Consider the following 25,594-nt stretch of genomic DNA (forward strand, 5'->3'; position numbering starts at 1 on the left):
TATAAATTTTAAAGCTTTAAAGAAATACTATTTTTCCAAAAAAACTAAAAATTAGAACTTAAATTGTCCATAAAAGTGAGTCTCCTTACAAATGTATTTTATATGTGCATGTATGTATATGTATATCTACATATATGTTCCATATTTGATCATTCCTAGATCAGTGAACATATATAAATTGAGTCACTGAAATAGATCCTGAAGAAGCTAATGCAGGATTCTAAAGAATTCAGTCATTTTATCAGTGAATTGAATTGTACTGGAGGTCATCTTTGTATATGTCCTTGTATGGTATTTTGGCTGTTGAAGTGACTCTTCTCAGACCTGAAAAAGCAGTGTGGTATACATGAGAGAGCACTGGACTAAGGTAACATGACTAGGGTACAAAATTTAGAGCTAAAAACAACTTAGGTCAAGCCCTTTATAGAGAAGTTAGCTGACTGCCCACGGTGACCCTGGTAGCGAGTAGCAGAGTAGGTATTTGAACTCTATTTCTCTACCTATGACCACAGCATTCTATTTCTGTTACACCACAAGCCTGACATCTCTTGCTCTCTTGGACTCAAGTTAACTCATTTCTAAGATGAGGGTTTTGAAAGAGATGATCTTTCACTCAGTTCACTTCCAAAAAAGCAGTATATGAATCTGTCATTACTAAATCACTCTATATTTATTGTTAGTCTAATGCTTTTTTGTCTGAGGATCTGGGTGTCCCTAAAAGCATTACAGGTAAACTTCCACTCTCCACTTCTTCCAGATCTCTTTGTTGTGGTATAATTGTGTTAATAAATACACTGACAGATCCTGTTGTCTAGGAATTAAATTTGTCTGAAATAGTGCTGATAAGAGCATTTCTTTAACTAATGTTGATTAAACTCTGTGGAAGACTGTGCTATGTCAGTGAAAGGTACAAAGAAATAGAGGACTAGCGGCCTTTGTTCTGGGATCTTGTGATCTTCACTGAGAGAGCTGCATGGTAGAATGGGGAGAGCACTGGACTTTGGATTCAAGTCAAAACTTTGACACTTAGATAACTTTGCAACTGCTTTGTATCAGCTCTGTATCTGTATCTTTAGTTGTTTTGGGCTCAGTGTTCTTATCTGTAAATTGAGAGGCTTAGATTGGATGGTCTCTCAGGTCCTATCCAATTCTAAGCCTATGATATCCTATGTGTATAATAACAGTAGCTAATGTAACACTGTGGAGCTATCACAAAGGAAAATATTTCTTCAGAGGGGATAATCATAAATATACAAACTCACTCCCCCCGGCATGTGGGAGGCATAATTCTCTTCCCCTTTTCTACCACCTCAGTCACTGGGGAAGAGAAGGGGATTAAATTTACAGTTTAGCTCAGTTCCCATAGATCACAATCCACAACCAAGTTCAAAACCCCGTTTTTGCTCCCAGGCACCCTGGCTTCCCAGGGCTTCCATGCTAAAATGGCTAGCTGCTACACCACCAACATACCATCCAGGCTCAAAGGTCACCACGGTTTAAACTCCTGGTCCCATGGAAATCACCTCCAACATGTGAAACTGAGGACAGACAGCGCAGAACAGAAACAAACACCCATAGGCCCATTTCTTGGAGCCAGAGTGAAAGAGAAAGAACAGGGGAAGGGTAAAGTCCTTCTCCCTTCTCAGTGGTTCCATACTAGACCCAGCAGCTAGGAGCACAGCCGAAAAGATAGGAGAGAGAACAAACAGCTCAGCTACACTAACTTTAAAGACACAAATCATATCTGCAGTTAAACTAGACATGCTCAAAGCTGTTACCCCAACATGTCCATAGCTTATGTGCCAGGCACTGTGCTAAGTGCTTTTCAGTTATCTCATTTCATTCTCAAAATAACCCCAGGAGGTAGGTACTGTTATTATCCCCATTTGCAGATGAGGACACTCAGGCAAACAAAGATTAAGTGACTTACCCAGAGTCACAGAGCTATAAGTATCTGAAGGATTTGAACTCAGATCATTCTGACTTCAGGCTCAGTACTCTATCCACTACTCCACCTGACTGTATGGAAGGTATAATATGTAAAAGAGAGTAGCATAAGGTTAAAAGATAGTTGGTAGACTGGAATCATATTGTGGAGACCCTTAAATATTAGGATATAAGGAGGATTTTTAAAATTAAATTACTTTAACTTTAATTAGCAGTGGGGAGCCAATGAAGGGTTTATTTTTTTGCTTGTTTTATGTATATTGGATAGAGAGGATGAAAGGAATACATGTTCAGGAACAAGGTGTCATTGTGCAATGGAAAGAGCAAGAAGACCTAAGTTCAAATCCTGGTTCTGCCACTTACTGACTAATATAACCTATGGAAAGTTATTTGGGCCTTAGTTTCCTCATCTATAAAATGAAGGGGTTGCCTGATGACTTCAAAGTTCCCTTATAGCTCTAAATCTGTGATTCTTTGTACTTCAGGAGTAACACTGTGTCGTCAGTGTACAGAATGCATTGCAAAGGAGAGAGGCTGGAGTCTGGGAAGTGAGTTAAGCGGTCCTTTTAATAGTCTAAGTGAGAGGTATTAGGACTTGAACTAGTGTGGCAGCAGTGGTAGTAGAAAGGAAGGGTCAAGTGAAGGACGTATTTAAGAGCTGGTGCCTCACCATCAATGCAATTTGAGCATTGGGGTTGATGAATAGAAGACCAGGAGGTCATTGGCTGCTGCCAATACCTCTAAGAAAGTGTGTCATTTGATGTAAGGAAAAGATTTCCTAACAATCTACAAGATCTAAAAATGGAATAGATTGCCTCAGAAAGCAGTAGGTTTTGCCTTCACTAGCTGTCATCAATAAACAGCGATTTAAAGATATTTTCCTTACAATCCATTTGAGGAAATAGGATATATACAAATGTAACACACAGTTGCAGATTCCTCAAACTCTGAATATCAAATATATTAGGGACTAGAGAGATAGCCTAGGAGTTACTGGACTCACTAGGAAAGGTGAAGAAAGACTTTGGCTGCCATAATTCAAAAATTGTGCAAGAAAATTTCTTAAAAATACAGAAATCAGAGAAGAGATTCCAAATTGATGAGATCCATGGGTTGCTAACAGGGATATACCTGAGGTTCAACTCATCCAAATACATTGCCTTTAAATTCTAAGACTACAGTGACAAGGTAATAGGAGATTATTTTAGAGGAATACAAAAAAACCCAATACATATACTTCAAATTGAACGGAGTTTTTCACTCAAGATGAAGACTAGTAAGAGAAATTGTGATATAATGTAATAAAAAATCAAGGAAAATAGGACTTAATCCCAGAAAAAAATGAGCATAATTTAAGACATCACAGAAGTTTCAAAAATTTACAGAAAAGCAACCCAGCCTTCACCCTTTATAACTATGAATGACTAATGACTGCCTATAAATTCTGCAGAGGAATAATAAATAAAAGTAATATTGTTTTAGTCAACATCTTTCTCAGTATAATCACTTACTGGTGATTGGGGGTGGGGCTATAAATGGGAGTGAGGAGTAGACATCAAAACACCAGAGGTATTGATTTAACATCTATAATAGTGTTATCACAGTGAGGGGCATCAGTGGCATCTACTTCAGTATAAGTTCCTAAGGAAAACAAACCAGCCAGAAGTTGATTTGTTAACTAAATGGCACAAATGGGTTTGAAGAGGAAAATTTTTCAAACAAAAATAAAAGTAAAATCATTGATAAGAAGACTAACTTTGTTATGGGTACTACAAAGGAAAATAAAAGGAAAAGATAAAAGTGTGGAAAGGGAAAGGGAAATAATCACAGAGTGATATTTCTGTCAAATAAGGAAGAGGGTCCAGAAGTTAAATTTTTGAAAAACTTATAGAAGTAATATTACAATATATAAGAACTGTTTGTTATGTGTGTATGCTTTAGGATTGAAATAATATTCGCACTCATGAAATTAGGTAGTTTATTGTCCTTGCTTACAACCAATAATAGAATATAGTATGATATAGGAAAAAAAAACAAATTTAAAGGTTGTAATATTGAACGTAAATAGGTTGAGTTCCATTGTCATAAGAACTAGTTTCTGAGTAAAATAAAAACACAACTCCAACAGTATTTTTTCTATGTGGAACACACCTAAGACTAACAGATACAAATTTAAAATTAGAGGAAGAACTAAAGTATATAATGCTTCAGCTCAAACCAGAAAATCAAGAGTTGGAATAATGACTGGAATCAGACAAAGCAGAATTCAAATTAGAAAGCATTAAGAGGGATAAACAAGAGAACTGCGTCATATTTTCATGTATAATTGATTAAAAAACAATTTCAATATAATTTCATAACCAATAGCAAAGCAACTGATTTTCTTAAGGAAAAGTTACGTGAATTGCAAAAAAAAAAATTAAAAAAAGATAGTTAAATATATTTAAGTACCCTACTAACAGACTATGTTTCCACAAAAGAAAAAAAACTCCTAAACAGAATGCTGAAACGAAATGAATTTGTTAAGAGATTTGGAGATAGCTAAATAATGAAAGTAGGTAAGTATACGTTTAATTCAGATATGCACCTGAAACATGCACAAAGAAAAGATCATGCTCTGAGGACACAGAAGTGATCAATTTAGAAAGACACAGCTTTAAACACCTTACTTACAAATTGCAGTGTGGTTTAAATAGTAATCAGGCCTCTTTCTTCTGTTCTGCCTCCCTATACCATCTAAGTATATGTATACTTATATATATACCACTAAGTAAACCACTAAGACTATGTGAAACCATATGGATTCTGTTGGGTGATCATGACAGGATCTGGAAGGAAGATATAACGACCAAAGAAATCTAGATGCAGAAGGACCTCAGGGTTAGCCATTTCTATAGGAAGCTTTTCAGAGTCACATATCAAGACATCATCCTGTACCAGAGCAGTGCCATTGTGAAACATCTGGGTTACAAGTTCAGGCTCTATAGGAAGAATACTTAAAAAGCCACTCTGGTGGATGTAGCAAATTACAAGGCAAAAGACCTTTGAAACAAATACAGTCAGAAATCCATCAGAACTTTGAAGAAGGTTGGGAGCAGTGCATGAAGGCTCATCTTAACTGCCGGCTAATGTCTTTTGAGACCTTGATGGTCCAGAATGGGAAACAAGGCCTCCATCATGGGAGACTAGATCTCTTTTGCTGATGACAACCTGATGGACCTATTGATAATTCACCAACTCCTGGCCTGTAGCCTTTGGATGCCTGGCACTTATTCTCTGCCTAGAAGGGCCCGCTTTTTTCCACAACTTCAAACCCTTCCTGGCCTCTCCCCAGCATACTTCTCTCCCCATCAGTGGTTAATAGTGAGGGCTTCTCTCAGAAAATAAAGATTTTCTAAAATACGTTAGAAATCAGTGGGAAATAGGATCAAAATATCTAGACCTAAATGAATGTTGCTTGTCAAATGACAAATTATAAAGAAACAATAACAATTATTCTAAAGATAATATCACATTTTATGAGATGCAGCTAAAGAATTCTTAGAGACAAATTTATATCCCTGAATGAAAAAAGAGAAAAAGATAATGAATCATTGATCCAGAGCTGAAAGGAACCCCAAAACCAACATGTCCAAAATAGAACTTATCTTTCCCCAAAAACCCATATCTCTTCCAAACCTCCATATTTCTGTCAAAGTCTCCACCATTCTTCCAGTCTCATAGTCATATCTTCAGTTTCATAGTTCCCTCCTCATTTTCCCTAACCCCAGTGAGCTGCCAAATTATTTGGTTTCTACATCTTTTGCTTTCAACTCTGTCTCATTACTCATACAGTCACCCCTTTAGTTCAGGCCCTCATTTCTTCTCACCTACAATATCATTGCAACAGCTTCCTAATTACTCTCTCTCAGCACTCCAGTCTATCCTCCACATAGCACCAAAGTGATTTTCCTTAACTGCCAATTCAACTATGTCATTTGTCTGTTAATTAAATGCCAGTGACTTTCTGTTGATTCTAGGATAAAAATAAACTGTTTGCCTTTTAAAGTCCTTCATAACCTGGACCCAGCTTATCTTTCCAATCTCATTGATTACTTCCATTCCCATACTCTGAGATCCTGCCAGACTCCCTCCCACATCTCTGTACCATTGTCCTGGCCATCCCCCAAGCCTGAAATGCACTTGTCTCAGCTCTGTGATTTTACCTTCACTTAGTGGAAAAGTTACTGGACCTCACATGCCTCTAACAATTTGGCACCTAATCCAGTCTCATAGTTTAGTTCGTGGTTTATACTATCCTATACCTTGTCTAGTATGCTCAGCTTCTGCTACATTACCCTAAAACTGTTCATTTAGGGCTGCATAAAACTATTTACTAAGTCATTTGGCTTTTGGTGAATTGTAATACAGGAAGAAGCTGGATGGAGACCTGCAGGCTCTGTACCCAAGCCAAGAAGGATTAACCATGAGGGAGGAGGGAGAAGGAAGGGTCTAAAGGGTTCCTAGAGCCTCTAAAACTAGAGGGACCATGAAAAGCCATAGCCCTAGGTTTTATTGTAGACTTGAGCATGATACCTCAAACTGACTATAGTGTACTTGCCAAGCAAGAAGGCATGCTTCATTTCCTATGCCAGCAACATCACATAGCACATGTTACATATTCTATTATTCAATCCATCTTTTGATTGTATGGACCATTTTGACTAGAGAGAATATGGTATGGCATGGTTTGTTTTTTCAGTAACTGCTATAAATATTAATATAGGAATTTGCCAATAGCATGTCATCTATTTGATGACCGCCTAGGTCTTAGAAAAATTCTTACAGTTATGCCAACAGGAAGATCTTTATAGAAGAGGAAATTGGTGTGGCTTACCACAGAAACCTCTAGATTGTATCCCTTTAATCCCTTGTATCCCTTTAATACTCCCTCCATCTTCTGGCTCTCACTGAGACCTAGGTGCCTTCTGATGATATGGCACCTCTAGCCACCCTTTCTAGCAATGATTGTGCTTTCACTCAAAACCCCCACCTCACTGGTCTTAGTGGGGGTATCAGAATACTTGCTTCCCATTGACACTTCTAGACTGTCCCTCTACCACCATCACTCAGTGACCTCTTTTCCCTTGAGGTTCATTCGATCTAAATTTATCACCCAGTGATAAAACAGCCTGGTAGCTCTTATCTACCCACCCCTAGGACACGCTCTATCCTTTGTCAGTCAGTTCAGTGCCAGGCTCATGGACTTTTCCTCCACCTCAACTGCTGCCTTATACTAGAAGACCATATATATATATGTGTGTGTGTGTATATATATATACACATATATATATGTATATATATCTATATATAGGTGCTCCCTCAATACCCCAACTTCCTAGCTTCTTACTCTGGTGTATTAGAAGGGGCGCAGACTTTGACTTGACTTTCAGCCATGACTCACCAGCCTGTATCTAAGTCACTCTTGTTCCAGATCTATTTGTCATCCACCAATGGTCTCCATTGCTTGGGCCTGACTTTCCCCATATGAACAGGACAACAGATACTTAAGATCAAAAGATCTAAGTCTACAAGGGACCTCAGAGATCATCTAGTATAACCTGTGCATGAACAGAAATCTCTCTGGTTTCCCTAAGTGATCATCGCACCTCTCCTTAAAGACCTCTAGCAAATGCACTGTTTGGCAAAGCAGCCCATTCTGTTTTGAAACATCTTTACTTGTTAGGAAGTTTTAAAAATGTAAATGAGATCAAAGCCTGCCTCTCTGAAATTCCCCTTGGACTTACTGCCCTTCCAGCTGCATGCCATCAGGTCACAAAGGGACTGGGAAACACTATTCAGGCAACATGGTACAGTAAAAAGAGCTTTGGCTGACGGAATACTACTGTGATGAAATAACAAGCTGGTTGATTTGGGGAAAATATGGAAAGACTCGCGTGAAATAATGAAAAGTAAAATGAACAGAACCAGGAGAATGTTGTATACCATAAAAGCAATGTCATTTGAAAAATAATTGTGAACGATCAAGTTATTCTGAATATTATCAATACTCAAATCAACTACATAGGACCTATGAAGGAAGATGCTTCCCACCTCCAGAGAAAGAATTGATAAATAGAAGTATGCATAGTATGGTTTCACATATATTTATAAATCTGTGTCATATTGTGGCCTCTTCTAGTATAATAGGTTGGGGAGAGGGAGACAATTCAGAACTTAAAATACAGCAAAAAGATAAATTATTTTTTTAAAAAGAGCATTGGCATTATAGTCAGAGAACCTGGGTTCAGATCATTCCTCTGATGCTTTAACTGCCTGTGTATCTTGGACAAGTTACCTGGACTAGATAGCCTCTGAAGTCCCTTCCAGTTCTCTATTGATAATCTTATGATCCTACTCAAAGGGAGTATCCTATAATATCTGCAATTTCTATAGCTCTTCAAGGTTTATAAGGCACTTTCTCAGAACAACCTGGTAATATAGGCAGTGCAGGGAATATTATCCCCATTTTCCAGATTAGGACTATGAAGTCAAGAGAGATTAATCAAATTGCTTAGGGTCACATAGCTCATATTGAAGCAATAACCCCAGGTCTTATGACTTCAAATCTAATGCTCTTACCACTACACAGTGCATACTTATACTGTGCTGTTGAATTAGTGTTCTATTTCTATACAAAGTAGAACATTTTGTAATCATCCGTGCTCTTCTAGCAAAAATAATGAACATTTCAGTTCCTATCTGTGTTCTAAAATGTTGTCTTTATTTTTTTTAAGGGATGTGTAAATTTTAAGTTTGGGATTCTTTATGCCAAAGACGGGCAACTCACTGATGATGAAATGTTCAGTAATGGTGAGTCCAGCAATAACTTTTATTTTCTGGGAGTTAAAATCAGTCATCTGCTCTGGTTACAGTTTTAGCAATTCCTGTCTCTTCCATTTTAAGAATTTTTGCAGAGAAGCATCTATCAATGATAATATTTGTAAAGTTCATGATTCTCAGTCTCTAACTCAAAACTCTCCACTATTTTATGCAGGATCTGCTGCTATATGACATATATAGCAGTGGTACAGATTTACTTTGTGACTTCAGAAGATCAGGGAAATGGGGAAATGAGCTCAAAATAATAGACTTGCCCTTGCATTCAATAATTTGTATGACAAAAACATTTATCAAAAGGAAATTAGTGGAGCTCTGCTGCTTCTACAAAAATCAGTATGTGTAGTAGTAAATGAACCTGTGATCTCCTTAAAGTAGGCACCCGTTCTACTGCTGCAGATAGATTGCCATCTAACTACATCCTCATCCTGGGCAAGTCTTGCCCATAACTTCCCCCCATAGAAGGTCTACCTAAAGTGCCAGAGAACTTCCTGTAGTTCCTTTAATATTTCATGATGCTTAGACTCTCCTGCTGTTATTATAGCATTCTTAAAAACTAACCAACCTGCCTTCTTTCCTATCATAGATTCCACCAAGAATGTTGTATGCACTCGAATTCCTCCTCCATAACTGACCCACTGCCCTTCACTTTAGATATCTTTCCCTCATGCCCCTCCTATTGAGTACTGATGGAGACTTGGCTTTCCCTAAATGACACTGCCTCCTTTTTTGTCCTCTCCAGGTCAAGCTCTACCTTTTCTCATACCCCACTTGACACCACTTCTAGGAAGGGAGTCAGGCTAGTCCTTATTCTCATTGCCACTTCCACCCTCTTTTCAACTTCATGGTCTAGTAGACCAAGGGTTAGCAAACCACAGTCTTAGTAGCTAAATCCAGCCCTTGCCTGTTTTTGTGTGGCCCTTGAGCAAAAAAATGGATTTTACATTTTAAAATAAAATTTTATTGTGTTTTAACAAAAAAAAAACAAAAAAAAACCCAATCTTATCTGGAGAGACAATACAAAAGCAGGCAGCATGCCATCTTGCCCTTAGTCTATAGTTGGCCACTCCCTGTTGTAGATAAACTGGCAACCTTTCAGTGACTCACACACAGTAATCTATATTGCATCTCCATACCTTTCTACTGGCCCTTCTCATGGCTGGAATGTTCTCGCTCCTTTCATCTCCCTCGTAGTATCCCTTACAACCTTCAAGACTCAGCTCAAGCACCGCCGTATACCTAACTCCTTTCCTGACCCCCGCAACTGCTAAGTCCTCTTTCCCTAAAGTACTTTGTGTCTATTTTGTATTTATTGTGTCTGTTTGTATTGTCTCCACCAAAATAATGCAAGCTCCTTAAGGGAAGGGACTTTATCAATTTTGTCATGGTATTCTCAGCCCCTGACACATTGCCTATGAGCATATAAGTACATGAATGCTTATTGATTGATTGAACAGAAATTACTTAATAACAGTATCTGTTAGCCATGTAATATTTTAATTGGTTGACATAGTTGTAAATCTTATGTGTTCCCCTTCCATGATGAAAGTTACAGTATACTTTCCAATTCAATTCAGCAAATTCAGTTGCTTGCTTTCAATTCAATGAGTGCTTGCTTTGGTCAGAACACTGTGCTAGACACTGAAGGACATACAAAGTTCAGATCAGATCCAGTCCCTGCCTTTGTGGATCTCATATGCCAAAGATGTAACATGTACATAGATAACTATGCTACTTCTTATATGATAACTACATGAGGCCCAGAACAAAGCACTGTTTGAAGTTCCTGAGACTACGACCTTTCCTGGAAGGGAGGATGTCCAAAGAAAAGGAATGAATTTCACATTTTACTTACCAGTAGTACATATTGCCATGTGCCAATTTTCAGGTTTCCCTTAGAAAATGAAAACTGTGAATCCACATGTTGTCACCTGACCTCTGATTGGATGATTTTCCTAATGCTTGATTTCTTCTTTCTTCAGAAACTGGCAGTGAAGCTTTTCAAAAATTAGTCAATCTTCTGGGTGACACAATTACACTAAAAGGCTGGACAGGGTATCGAGGAGGTCTGGACACCAAAAGTAAGATATCCAGTGCTTGTGCTTTCATTTTTATATTGACATCTCTCAGAAATAACCTGGCCAGTATTTGACCATAAACTCTAGTGGGAGGAATAATAACAACATGAATGTGATTGGAAAAAAGTCATGAAATCAGTGGTTCATATTGATTATGTGTACATTGTGGCATCATTGTGCTTTGTGAACACAAATCAGTCCCAGTACCTTGGAATTATTGTAATGATAATAGTGATGATAGTACTAATTTCCTAAATTTTTATATAGTGCCTGCAGTTTTAAAAGTATTTTCATTTCCTCTATCTCATTTGATCCTGACAGTAATATGGTAAGATTAAATAGACATAAGTATTGTTATACTTCTTTGATGGATAAGGAATTGACATACAAAAGAGAGGTGAAGTGGCCTTCTTGAGGCATATAGGGAGTCACTTAATGAGGGCCTCTTTCCATGCCTCATCATGGCAGGGAGGTGACCCTAAATTCTTGAAGACTACAAATGGAATACAAATTTGGGCAGGCTCTTCCAGGTTGGAAGGGCCATGGACATTAGGTCTGCCATCTGAAAGCTAAGTGATCACCAGAGGGTTGGCCACCAAGTGATGATTTTTTTTTAAGGGAGTAGGAGGCTGCACACACTCAGAAAACAATTCATGAAGACTGTCTACTAAGGTGTAGAAACGTTTAGTTCAGTCTACCTTAGTGGAGGAAGTATCCAAACCAGTGAAATCACTGATCCATCATATGTTGAAATGCACAGTAAGTGATCTGGGAGCGCTAGGATAAAACATGTGCCCCTGATTGTCAGGGACGAATTTCTACACCTCTAGACTATGTGCACTTGTAATTAGCCCAGTTGTATGCAAGAATATGATTTGCTTCTCTGCAACATCACATGCTCTGTTTTTATTAACAGTATAACAATCTTTAAGCACCTCTCATCTGGCCAGGCTACCAGGAACTGAGCAATGTGGCATTCTCTCTTTTTAACTGAAACACTGATCTCTGCTCCCAGGGAAGATGGAAAGCAAAGAGACAGAGATTGAGAGCAAGCAAGCAGTGGTAGCTTTGTCTTAGGCTGGAGATTTTCTTTAGTCTGAGAGTTGAAGTCGTCCAGGTCTTCAGTGTGAAGTGGAAACCTGCGAAATGGAGAAAGGAAGAACCAAATAGTCCAGAATAGTAGAAACAGAAAGGATCTCAGATACACCCTACTATCCCACCCTCATTTTATAACCAAGGGAACCAAGGTCCATAAAGGCACAATTACTCGCCCAAGATCACACAGCTAGTAAATAGCAGAGCCAGGACTCAGACCCAGTTCTCTGACTACAAGTCCAGTGCTCTTCCCACTATACCACACTGCCTGAATCACATATTTTATTTCTGAATTTCCAGGATACTAGACACACCCACAATCAAATATAAGTACAAAATTAAATCCCAAAACAAGTACAACTTAGTGTTAAATTATTCCTTTTCGGTTATCCATGCTAATTCTTCCCCCCATTTACTAATGTAGATAATCAAGTGTCTTCTGTATGAATGTAGACATGTGATGTGTGTGAACACATCCACAAAGACTTCTAGCTATCGGATACTTCTACCCTGGTCCACAAATTAAAAACTTTCTTCCTCCAGACTTTATGTAATGTGTTTACTAAATGTAGTCTCCTGTTTTCACAGATGATACTACAGGACTATATTCTGTGTATACTGTGTACCAAGGACATGAGATTATGTTTCATGTTTCTACCATGTTACCATACTCTAAAGAGAATAAACAGCAAGTAAGTGTGACATATCATCATAATAAAAACTTGTATTTACAGAGCACTTTCAGTTTTACAAAGTATTTTTCTTATAAAAACTATGTGAGTTAGGTAGTAAAATTGTTAGACCCATTTTACAGATGAGGAAATGGATTCTCAGAAAGAAGTCAGATGTCTCACAGACCTTGGCACTGAGGAGCAAAGCCAGGTTTTCTGAGTGTACCACCAGTGCTCTTTCCACTAGGCTTTACTTCCTCCCATAGGCTATATTAGAAATGCAAAAGTCATGTAACCTAAAGATAATGATAACTATAATAAAAATAACTAATATTTATATAGCACCTAATCTGTGCCAGGGCCTGTGCGAAATTCTTTACTATGATATCTCATTTTATCATCACAACAACCCTGGGAGTTAGGTGCTCTTATTCACATTTTTAGAGTTAAGAAAACTAAGGCAGACTGAGGTTAAATGACTTGCCCAAGGTCACACAGTCCTAAGTGTTCAAGGACAGAGTTGAACTTAGGTCTTTCTGACTCCAGGCTTGTTGCTTTATCTATTGCACCACCTAAAGGTATGTTGTTATGGTCTTTAAAGCCTTAATATACAATAGAAATAGAAACTGTGCTCTCCTTAGATATAATCCTGAAACCTTATGTCAAATAATCTACCAACCAGAAAGCACTTATTAAATGCTAATATGCCAGGAACTGGGTTAAGTGCTGGAACTTCTGTTAGTAATCCATAGATATTCACTTTTACAGATTCAAGGACAATTATCCTCATTGCCAGCAACCACTGCCAGTTTTTTCCTACTTTAACAATTTATGTAACAAAGTTTATAAAAAATTTTCTTAACGAATTCTGGTTACTGAGATGATGGCTTGTGTTAAATATGGAGAAAAATGTTTCTTTTGCCTCAAAATGGACTTTAGTTATCTTTTTTCTCATTATTTCAATGACACAAACACATAGTAATATCCAGGAAATAAAACCAAGGGCTACAAATAGTGTCCTTCCGAGGAAGGAATTAGGATTTTCAATATTGAGTGTCACAGTGTGCTAAGTAAGCCCCGGCCAAACCATATACACAAAGTGATCCCTCCTTCCTTGCTCTTGGGGATCTAGCAGTGTCAGTTAAGTATGGCATATCACATATACCTTATATGTGCAAATACACAGGTATATGCTAATGAATTTCAAAGAAAAAATTTTGATCTTCTCTAGTATTTCTGGTTTTTATGCTGAGCTTTTCATTTGATTTCTTTAAAAAATGAAAATATTTGAAAAACCTTTAATAAATAACTTGGAAGAAGAACAGGCAACTGGCTAGAGATCTGGGGGAAATTGGAATCTTCGTCCTGCTTGTCTTCAGTTGTTGTGAGACATTTATACTTTGTGTACAGAGCTTGGAGAATTTGTTTTGTTTGATTATACATATTTGTTACATGAAATTTGCTTTCTTTAGTTTGAATGTGGTGGGAATAAGAAGGAAAGGAAATGAAATTCTATTGATTTTTTTTTAAAAATAGGTTAGGGTGCTATACATGTAAAGTGTTTCATGAACATCCAAATAAGCTTGTGGTCTTATTAGTTCTTCTGACCTCTTACGAAGCAGGGTAAATCTGTAAGTGAAAATGTGAATGTGAAAATGTGAGAGAAAAAACACATACACAGTGAAACTGAAAGTGTGAAAATGAAAAAAAGAAGTTTCTTGCAAAAGGTGGGATTAGAGGATTTTTTTTCCCCTTTAGGAAAGCTTTATATACTTTATTTGGGTTGCAGTATTTTCCCCCTAAATCTACATAATATGTTATTGTCCTTATTTGTAGGTTGAAAGAAAGCGCCATATTGGAAATGATATAGTCACCATTGTGTTCCAGGAAGGAGAAGAATCTTCTCCAGCATTCAAGCCTTCTATGATCCGCTCTCATTTTACACGTATCCTCTGCCATTCCTAAAATTTAATTACTGAATGTCATCTACCTTAGTACATTATTTTAATCTAACATCCATACAGAATTAATTTTTGTATTTCCAGATTCATAAACTGACTGTTTTAGTTACTTCTCTTCCCTGTCCCAATTATGAAGTTTTATATACTTCAAAAGTACAAAATACCTTTGTTCTTAGAGAATACTTGAGCTATGAAAATTTTTCCTTCCCTAGGGATTTTCTAAAACTACCACAATATGAAAACTTCTATGATACTAATGGCTTACATCAGACAGTACATGAAGAAGGCAAGTGGCAGACAGTAGATCCTTTAAGATGTTTGTCAGAGGCAGAATGTTACCAGTCTATAAAAGGCCAAATTCATCTTCTGTGTTCATAGTTAAGTCCTTTTCTATATCTTGTAATCTTGAAAAATGACAAAGATAATTTTACTCTTTCTTCCCTTCTCTCTCACTCCAATTTTGGAGCATTCATAGCTTTAGTTACCCAGAGAGATGCAAAACTTTAAGATAGTCAGCTTCATAGAACCCCATAGCTGGACTGTGTTGCTCTGTAAAACTTAGAATAAGTCTATACAGACTATACACTCTGTGTTTGTGTTTGTATACCTTAGCACGAGATCATACCATACATATGGTACTAAGAGGAAACTCTATGAATATATTTTTTGTTGTTTAAACATATTCCTTGGAACACCAAATACAAGAATTTCTTATGCTTCTTATACTTGTTACTGTGTTTGCTACAATTGTGGTCAGTTTAATGGCATAACATTCATCTTTTAAAAAGTTGAAAAGTATATTTATTCACATTGTTTTACCTTCCTCGTGATGTCTCTGCTCTAGAATGTGGTGGGATAGAAGATGAGATAATTATCCAGTGTTCTGAGTCCTGTACCCTTTGAACTCAGATATAACTCCATTTACTAGTCATTTTATTCACTGAGTTATATAGCAGTCAATGGTGAAATTAACTGTAATTTAATCCATTCCTTCAGCAGTTTCATTGCATTGGTACTCTGTGCAAGAGGGGGCAGGGAGAGGGAGATAGCTTGCAAATGATTGAAATCAAATAGTTACATTTATTAACGTTCCTTTCAAGCACCACTGGTCCAGGGAAAGAAGGACCAAGCACCTGTTACAAACTCAGCTCACTCCTGGCATCTCAGCCATCAGCAGTGTAGGTGATTTGTCAGAATTTTGAGAGCCCTAGTTCAGGATAAAGAAGAAACTAGGTAAAAGATTGGAGAAAAGGAATGTCTGCTAACCAGCTCTTCCTTCCAAATGCCCCAGTAATATTTTTTTTGTTTTAGCAAGGACAAAGTCTGTTCAACATGGAAAAGCCTCACTTTTAGTAAGATTTACTATTTAAACCTATGCAGATACTTTTGTCAATCTTTAACTTCATCAGCATGGGTATTGCCTTCCCCTGTTACAGATGCCAACCACTCCACATCTGTGCGTTTCTTGCCCATCTCCTTTTATAAATATTATATAAAAACCAGAGACCTTCTTCTAGCCTTTTTCTGCTTCAGGTTCTCGTGGCACACTAGTTAATACATTCAGTTCTCATGATAGATAGTACATTTAAAATGCCAGCATTAAATTATTTGTAAACTGTCCAAGAAGCACATGACATTTTGGACCTTCTGAACCATTTTGCTGCTCTTTCACCATCACTGCAGAAGAGAGCTGCAGGACAAAGAGTACTTTGGGATTTTTATCAGTTTTATAGGTCACCATCAACCAAAAACCTTAGGACCTGTGATTGATTATCTGAGAATGAGTCTCTCTGGAATTTCCTAGGCTAGTCCTCAGAGAACAGAAACAGGTGATCATTGAGCAAAACCTTTCCAATTTGATAATAAAATCTATCAGATGTTATGTGACACTGCCATAGCCTTGGATGATCTGGTGGAGGATTCCATCAAAGTATGATGATTCTAGGAATGCAAGATGGAGGAAAGGGACCTTGAGGTGGAAGGAGTTATAGAGAAAAAGCATTTTTCTTAATTTCCTATTTGAAATGTGAGTAAATATGGGCATTGTAGTATGTTTAGGATTTTATTGTTCTTTGAGGGATCCTGTCTCTTTTGTAGCTTTGTTTCCATTCATCTCAGCTGTTTTTTTCCTTTTTCAGAGTTCAGCTCAAGTACTACCTTCTACATGCTCCCCAAGCTTTTTGTTTTTCTGCCCGAAAATTAATCTGTATTTATTTTGTATTAATTTTTATATATTTATATGCATGTAGTTGATTCCTGATAAAATATAAGCTCCTTGAGAATAGGGAATAATTTTATTTTTTGTCTTTGTATCCACAATGCCTGGCATATAATATTTGATTAACAAATGCTTGTTGGTTAATCTATTGACAGTATGGTTCCTATCAAGAAACTTCATTAATATTATTTTTCTGATAGATTGAGATGTATTATAAACTCCTTACCCAGAGAATGAGCCTAATCAAAGCTGATTTAGCAACCTAACAATCTTGTTTCCTTACACCCCTGATTTCCTCCCTCTGTTTGAAAAAAAAGTTGCTATCATGATTCAAGTGTATGAAGACTGAATTGTATGAAGTGCTAGGCAGAAGAGCGGTATTATTGTAATGCCTATTCTATTTTTTTTCATCAGCAGAGTGAGTTTTCCTAGAACAAACATCATTTTTACCATTTAAAATCACTGATTAATTTCTTTAACTGGCATGGCAGATATTTTTGCCTTAGTGAGGTATAACCAACAAAATGACAACTTCAGGTAGGTTAAAAGATAACTTTAACCAAATTATTTGCTTTATTTCTTACACTTATTCTTGAAGCTGACATTGCCTTTAATCAAATTCTTGCTATTAAAATTTCTTAAGCCATTGATTTAATTCCTACTGTTTTGATTACATTTATTCGAAATAGACACCAAAGTATAGTGGCTTTTGATTGGGGTCATCATCTCTTTGGGAAAGGGAAGTTTACTGAAGGCAGTCGTTTACAGCCTCATTCTGTGCTCCAGATCTTGAACACAAAGCATTTGTGTTTCAGGAGATTGCTGCATGTTATAATGAGAAGAAGTTTGACTTAGCTAGAGTTAACTTTCCCTTCCCCATGGCAAATCCTTGTTGCCTTCAGGGGTGGAGAACCTGCAGCCTTAAGGTCAAATGTGACCCTCTGGGTTCTCAAGTGTGGCCCTTTTACTGAATTCAAACTCCACAGAACAAATCCTCTTAATAAAAGGATTTGTTCTGTAAAACTTGGACTCAGCCAAAAGGCCACACCCAAGGACCTATAAGGCCACATGTGGCCTCAAGTTCACCACCCCCTAAGAGCCTTAGGCTTTCATTCTCACATTTCAAATTCTTTAAGAAGCTTTGATTTTACCTGGGTGGCTTGGTGAAGCTTCACTGATGCAAATCATGCCTACCTCCTCTTAAAACTTTGAATAGACAGTCTAATTAGTTGCTGTAGCCAAAGTAAATCATCACCTAATGGCCTGGGGATGAGCTTTACTAATTTACCTTAGCTAAACCTCAGATGATAGACACAGGATTTATATTTGAATCCATACTTGAAGCCTTTCTACCTCAGTAAGAACTGTCTGAGGCTGAGTTTCATGCCACAGCCTTTAAGAACCCAGAGTCATCTCTACCCCCCCGATGAGGTATCAAAGGAAAACATTACTGAATGCTTATATATTAAATTAATTATATATATTGAACACATAGTCTGCATGGCGTTATCTTAGCAACACTAGCACAGTGTTGTGTATGGTAGGTATTCAATGAATGTTTGGTTGAATTGAATTGAATTGTTGTTTGCCCAATAGATGTGACTGCTGAATGTAGATGTTCTCTGTGCCCCAAAGAAGCTTATCAAGTGGGATAGAAAATAGAGGTATTCTCAAGGCCCCACACAAAGCATAATTTATACAAATCACATAGAAGGATGTTGAACTAATTAGTGGTGTGAGACAGTATAAGGTAATAGAAAACATGCAAGTCTTGGAGCCTGAAGACCTGGGTTTGAATTCTGCTCCTCTGTTTACACTTTACATGGCCTCTGATGAGTCACTTCTCTGTGAGACTCAATTTCCTCCTCTATAAAACAGGAACAATAATCCATTTACTAACTCATTCATAGAGTTGTGAAGAAAACGATTTATAAACTGGAAAGCCCTAAATGATGTGACTTGGGTTTTTTTGGACATAACAAATTTTGGTGTGTATAGTCAGTGTTTTGGAGAAAAGAGGTCCAATTAATTATAAAATGTTCTTTTCATAGGCTGAAAATATTTTCAGAAGAAAGTGTGCCCCTTTTTGGCCCGCCCTTGCCATCCCCACCTGTGTTTACAGATCACCAGGAATTCAGGGACTTTTTGCTAGTGAAATGTAAGTTTCTTTTTGAGGGCCTTTTGGAAGCCTTATTTGGTCTAGGTCACAGTGTATTTTGCCATTTTATCTCATGAGACTTCACAAGGAAACTTCACCTCTCTTATGCATCTCCATGCATTGTAAAAACTTTTTGTAAAGTCGTTTTAATTTTCTGCTATTGTTCTGTGGGTGTTTTGCTGACTACTTACCCATTGTCCTACCCCTACAGAGTGTCTGACCTCTCTGCCTTTCCATTTACCTCTTCTCTGTTCTCTATCCATCAAGCCATGCACCTCTCTTTACACTTCGTCTTCTGGTTTGTCCATTTCTGTGTTTTTGCTTTAGTGTATCACTGTTTTGTGAATGTATGTGTGGGCTTGGCAGGGGAACAGGGCTTAGGAAATTGTGTGAGAACATTATGATTAAGTTTGAGGTTGTGAGCAGTTCCTGAATAGGACCTGAATCAAGATAAACCAATGTGGATGGCTGTTAGTCAGTGGTAGACAGGGATTGATTGTACTTATAGACAGATCTTTTGAATTACAAACTGTATTTACTGGTATATATTCTCCTATATGTATTTTGCCTTTCCTCCCCTTTTTAAAGGGCAAACTTGTGACTTTTCCCCAGGCACACATTTTTTTTTCCTGTTAGACTGCCTAACGTGGCATATTGGGGTTTAAAGAAAAGTTTGAATCATAATAAGCTTTAGACTTTGAAAGGACCTTAGAAATCATGCAGTCCAACCTCTTTATTTTACAGAGGAGGACATTGTGCTTAAAGAAGATAAGAAACTCAGCCAAGACACTCAAGTTATAAGAGCAGAGCTTTAGTTTGACGGACCCAGGCCCTCTGACTCCAAGCCAGTGTTCTTTCCACTCTTCTACCTTGCCAGCCCATTTGAGAATGTTCTTGCCAAGCCTCTAGAACTTCCACTAGGAATTTTTCTGTGTCAAAACTAGGGACAGTTTTCCTGAATAATTTGGAGTCATTCTCTTATTCAGCATTCCTTTTTTTTCCATACTTTATCCTTCCCTAATCAACCTCTCATTTTGCAGTGGCTTTCTATTGGTCACCCAGCATCCAATCTCTCCCCACTCCCTTCTATCCTCTATAAATGTGCCAAGTTGATATTCCTAAAGTACAAGTCTGACTGTTGCTCAAGAAGTTTATTGCCTTTTAAAAGTACAAACTCTTCTGTTTGGTGTGTAAAGTCTTTCACAAAGTGATTCCAGTCTCTACCTTATATATTCTATGCTTCAACCAAACTGGCTTTGCTATTACCTATATATGATTTTCCATATCCTGTCTCTCTGCTTTTGCACAGTCTGTCTTCCATAACTGAAATGTTCTCACTCCTCACCTCTGTCTTTTGGAACCATCCCCTCAAATCTAGTCTATGTATTTCAGTACATTTTTCAATAAAAATTGAAGCAAGAAAACATTAGAAATAAAATGTTAATACTATGGGAGTTTTTAATTTTTGGTTCTTTGGAAATCTGTACAGTTAACAACGCTGGCATCTACTTCCTGTCTATAGGGCAACTAAAATTGGGACAAGTGACAATTCCTCCAAATTATTCGTCTCGACCTGTTGCATAAGGAGAGGCCACCCAAAAAAGAGAAAGTAATTTTAAAAAAAAACTTGACTTTTATAAAAGTGGCATTCACAGTGCGTAGTATATGCAGCAAACTTCCACCTATCCAGAATCCTAAGAGAATAAATCCTCTTTGCGTAATTGAATATTCCAAATAGCTGCACATTGCTGCCAGATTGATCTTCCTACAAGGCACCACCTTGTTGTCCAATCTCCCTAGCCATCCTATCTTCCACTATCATGTTTGGTGACTTTAAGATCCACATTGATAATTCTCTAACCTTTTAGTTCCTCAATCTCAGTTAACCCTAATAGCCTTTATGTCTTTCTACTACAGATAACCACTTAAATCACCAAGACTTGAAATTGCTCCACCTCTAATATCTTCTGAAATTCCTTTCAATGAATACAGTGTTTAGTCTTTCCACTTCTTCCACTCCTTCAGTCTTGGACAAAGTTGAGTTTAATCCTCATTGTGATCTCTGTTTCTTCAATATCTTTCCCAGTCTAACACTCTTGTTTTTGTTTCTTTTATTTCTTTACCTGCCTGGACCCCACACCTAGCTATTTCAGTAAGTGTTCACTGCAGTCCTCCATTCTATCACCCCTTTGATGCACTGTGTCAAATTATGTTCATTCCCAATCTTGGGTTATCTTCACCTATTTTGCTGACATTCCTGAAATGCTGCTGGTGGAAGTGATTTCAACTGATATATATTCAAGTTACTTAACCGCTTATAGCCTTTCCCGCAATCCTTTTATTCATTTTTCAATAACTCCTTAGTATATTTCCCCTAGTTCCTATTTTAATTATTTTCTCCAGTCATCTCTTCCCATACCACTGCTGGCCTGTACCATAATCTTAGCAGATCACCTTACTTCTTACTTTTCTGAAGAGACTAAAGCTACCTAATATGGGCACCTTCAGACCTTCTCTTCCCTACCTCCAAACTTCTTTGTCCTTACACACGATCTTTTTCTCTCTTCCTATCAAGTTTCCTTGGCTTATAATATGGATATTCTACCTTCAGCCTTTTTTCAAACATTCAGACATTCATCTGTCTTCTATCCTTTGACACTTCCAGTTTTCTAAGTACTATCTCACAGTAGCCCTTATAGCAATCAGCAGTCACATCTACCAGTTCCTGTAGTGCCCTGACATGTAGTTCATCGAGGTCTGGTATTTTGAATTCATTGAAGGAAGCAGGTACTATCTCACAGCCTCTTCATTTATACTTAATTGCAGTCCATAGTAACCACTTCCCCCCCTTACCTTTCCAGTTTTAAGATCATTCTCCTTGATAGAGAAAACAGAAGTAAAATAGGCATTGAGTAGTTCTGCTTTCTCTAAATCATCTTTTGTCATTATCTCAGCCATTGTAAATAGCAGTAGTATCCCTTATTTTATCTTCCCCTTACCCTCAATTTAATTTTTAAAGCCCTCTATATTGTTACTGGCATTCATGACTATTAACTGGAGATCATAATACCAACTCTGTTGAGCCTAGAGGGCCTTTCTGAGGCTCAAATGAAATTATGCTTCTGAAAGCTCTTTGAAAACTCAAAAGTGGCATACACGAACATAAGGTGGTGTTAATTGGCCAATGTTTGTCCATTATCGGGTTATTTTTATATAAAATGCTCTTAAGCCAAGTTTCCCTCCCTGTGTTTGCAAACTGTGGAATTTTATAACTTTAATTTCTATACCTTAAGGACCTTTGATTTTATTGATATAGGTACTCGTTGTAATCCCTTTACACCAGAGTAGATTGTGTAAATGTTTTGGCTGAAAAAAAAAATCACTAACAAATAACTGGTCTTACAATGATGAATCAGTGCATTTAGCTAGACTGATATTCAGATAACATGGGGTTTCTGGGCTGATACTTGAAATGTTTCCAGCCCATTTGGAACTAAGAGAGATTTCACTTCTCTGGTACAGCCTTCAAAAGCCCAGCATCATTGCCACACTATGATGAGATATCAAAGAAAGATTTCAGTGGAGAAAAACTTTATATTTAGTTCCATTAAATTTCATTTTGTTAGTGAAGTTCCTTTCAGTAATGACTGAGTACTACAAGGAAGAAGACTGATATTAGTTACTAGATATAATTTCTGTGTTCCATGAATTTACAAATATTATAAGAAAAGTGTCATATTAAAGGCACATATCCTAGAAGAAAGAATAATATCATTGCATTAGAAGTAGTTATTAATTGGGGACAACTTCCTAAAGGAGGCAGTCTTTATTTGTATTTGTATTGTGTCCCTCAATAGAATGGAAGCTCCTTGAGGGCAGGGAGACTTTTGTTTTTTTGTTTTTCATCCCCAGCACTTAAATCAGTGTCTTGTACATATTAGACTTAAATGTTTGTTGGAGTTTTTGAGGATTTCTGATTTACTGTTTTTGTATTTCCTTTTAAATTTGTTTTATTTTAGTAATTAATGGTGAAAAAGCTACTTTGGAAACTCCAACATTTGCCCAGAAACGACAAAGAACTCTGGATATGTTGATTCGATCTTTATATCAGGATCTGATGCCAGATCTGCACAAGGTAACACATGGGTCCTCACCTTCTTATAGGAACTGAGTTAGTTGAACAAAACTTCAGAAAGAGGAATTCAAGCAAAAGAGTTCTGAGTTAGCAGAGTTAAATAGTTGCTTCCATTCTTAAAATTATAACTGAACAATGGCTGTAAGAGGCATAGAATTATCTACATGCTATCAGTAAGGTGTATTTTGTGATAAGTAGTTCTCAAATGAATTTGTGATCACAGCAATTTTGACTTTTCTGCCACTGATACATATGGGAAACCATCCATGCCAGGTAGACAGCCATCCTGTGCAGTGTTTATCCAACTCCTCCCATAAGTTCACCATAGATATTCAGTGTATCATGGAGTTTTCTTACTTTGTCCTGACATTGCAAGAAAGCAGTGGAATACATGACCTGTCTGTTGGTTATGCCTCACTGTTGTCATGTAACCAGTCCATCTTTTTAAACAATTATCATTATGTACTTTATTGATGATTTCTTTTATTCTGTTTTTTCTTCATTATTTTCATGCACAGCAGCCTGCTCACATCCACTGTGTACCTATCCATTGCTCTTGAGTGATATGTATTATTTCTGTAACTGGGGTGTTGCATAGGCCACAGACATACAACAGCTAGCAGAATATTTGTATTAAAAAAGTAGACCTTTGTTTCTGGCAGAAATTTTGGGTCATTAAAGGAGTTTTACGATTTCCCAAAGACAATCCAGCCTACTCTTCTGCTATTCAGTTATGGGCCCAACTCACCCATTTGCACTGTCTGTCCAAGACATTTATACTAATGGATGAATTCTGGACATTTTCCATATCACCATATGTCATAATCTGTATCATAAGCATTCTTAATGCACTTAGCTTTGCCTGTGTGGATGGTTAAGCTAAACTCTTTCAAATGATTATGGCTCTGGAGTGTTCTAGGACTCCAGATAACTAGCACAGTATCACCCATAAACACAAACAGAAGCATCTCTAGTTCCTTATCATCTCTAGGAAATATTTGTTTTATTTGGTCATACTTATCTGACATAATTTAACATTATGCTAGCTCTCCGTAACAATGGCAAATACCTTTGCTAGCATATACATCCTTATTTTATCTCTTATTTGATACCAACAAATCATAATTGCGTTCAGTATAAATTCATATAATTTATATTTTAGGTATGACAGCCTATGAAAAATAGGATAGGATTTAAAGTTGGAAGAGACTTTGGAGATCCATGGTGTACTGGAAAGAATATTGAACTTAAAGTCAGGAGATCAGTGTCCAAAACCTGTTGTTCAGTTGTTCAGCTATGCCCAACTCTTTATGAACCCTTTTGGGGTTTTCTCAGCAAAAGTACTGGAGTGATTTGCCATTTCCTTCTCCAGCTCATTTTACAGATGAGGAACTGAGGCAAACAGGGGTAAGTGACTTGCCCAGGGTCACACAGCTAGTAAGCCTGTACAGCCTTAGGTTCTCCTAACTTAGGTCCTCCTGATTCTAGAACTGGCAGTCTATCCACTGTGCCAACCAGCTTCCCTCTCGAAACCTGACTTTGCCACTGTGTGAAGATGGGTGATTGACTTCCCGTCTCTCAGTCTCAGTTTGCTCATCTATAAAATGAAGATAATATATGTGTTAATTTATAGGATTTGTTCTTAGAGAGGACTTTATAAACCTTAAGGCACTATAGAAATGTGAATCATTATTGTTAAATAGTTCCATTCTTGGTGGTCACATTGCTTATGGACAGAACTTAGGGTCTGATCCTAGCTCTGCTAAAAATACTGACAATTCAGAAGAAATAAGCAGAGACCTAGGACAAGACCTTAAAATAATATCCTCAATTAGTCATTATAGCATTGTAGGTTAGAGCTGGAATGAACCTTAAGGATCTTGTAGTCCAGTCCCCTCCCTATATGGATGAGGAGAACTGTGGTCCAGAGAAGGTAAGTCATTTGTTCAAGGTCACACAGACACTAAGGTAGCAGAAAGTGAATTCAGACCTCTGCCTTTTGATCCTAAAGTCTGTCCTCTTCCCCCACCACCAACACCACCACACTGCTGCACTGACTTGTTTCCTTTTATTTAGAATATGCTTAATAGACGATCTTTTAGTGATGTCTTACCAGAGTCACCCAAGTCTGCCCGGAAGAAAGAGGAAGCCCGTCAGGCAGAGTTTGTTAGAATCGGACAGGTAAGTTTCATTTAGAAATGACTTCTACATCAAGGCAATCTCTTCAAACTGAATATTCCAAAATGTCTGAAATTTCAGTGCTCATATAAAATTTAAGGCTCATATAAAATAATACAGGCCATCTAAGTGGGTCCCTTGGGATTACTGTAGGTAATGCTAGCATAGGCTTCAAAAGGCATTATCTGATATCTGCAATGTTGCAAATAATAGTTTAGGTACCGTATATGTGAAATGGACTTCATGGTTGTATTACATGTATATGTAGAGGGAA

The 25,594-nt window shown here is 37.4% G+C and overlaps 1 protein-coding gene across 7 annotated transcripts in view; it reads left to right on the top strand.

Annotated features, from left to right (window-relative positions):
• Nucleotides 1-25,594, top strand: part of GARNL3 (GTPase activating Rap/RanGAP domain like 3) — a 227,061-nt gene that overhangs the window by 104,631 nt on the left and 96,836 nt on the right. For all 7 annotated transcript variants that reach the window (XR_011972116.1, XM_072631960.1, XM_072631962.1 and 4 more), the window contains 8 exons: nucleotides 8,724-8,799; nucleotides 10,809-10,907; nucleotides 12,588-12,691; nucleotides 14,507-14,615; nucleotides 17,341-17,386; nucleotides 18,901-19,007; nucleotides 23,027-23,142; nucleotides 25,219-25,323. Coding sequence is in view for 6 of the 7 variants with exons in the window: in XM_072631960.1 (XP_072488061.1) it covers nucleotides 8,724-8,799; nucleotides 10,809-10,907; nucleotides 12,588-12,691; nucleotides 14,507-14,615; nucleotides 17,341-17,386; nucleotides 18,901-19,007; nucleotides 23,027-23,142; nucleotides 25,219-25,323 (762 nt within the window). In the remaining variant the exon portion in view is untranslated. The remainder of the gene's footprint in view (nucleotides 1-8,723; nucleotides 8,800-10,808; nucleotides 10,908-12,587; nucleotides 12,692-14,506; nucleotides 14,616-17,340; nucleotides 17,387-18,900; nucleotides 19,008-23,026; nucleotides 23,143-25,218; nucleotides 25,324-25,594) is intronic.

The sequence above is a fragment of the Notamacropus eugenii genome, chromosome 1 (assembly GCF_028372415.1).
Source record: "Notamacropus eugenii isolate mMacEug1 chromosome 1, mMacEug1.pri_v2, whole genome shotgun sequence".
In the NCBI taxonomy this organism is placed as follows: domain Eukaryota; kingdom Metazoa; phylum Chordata; class Mammalia; order Diprotodontia; family Macropodidae; genus Notamacropus; species Notamacropus eugenii.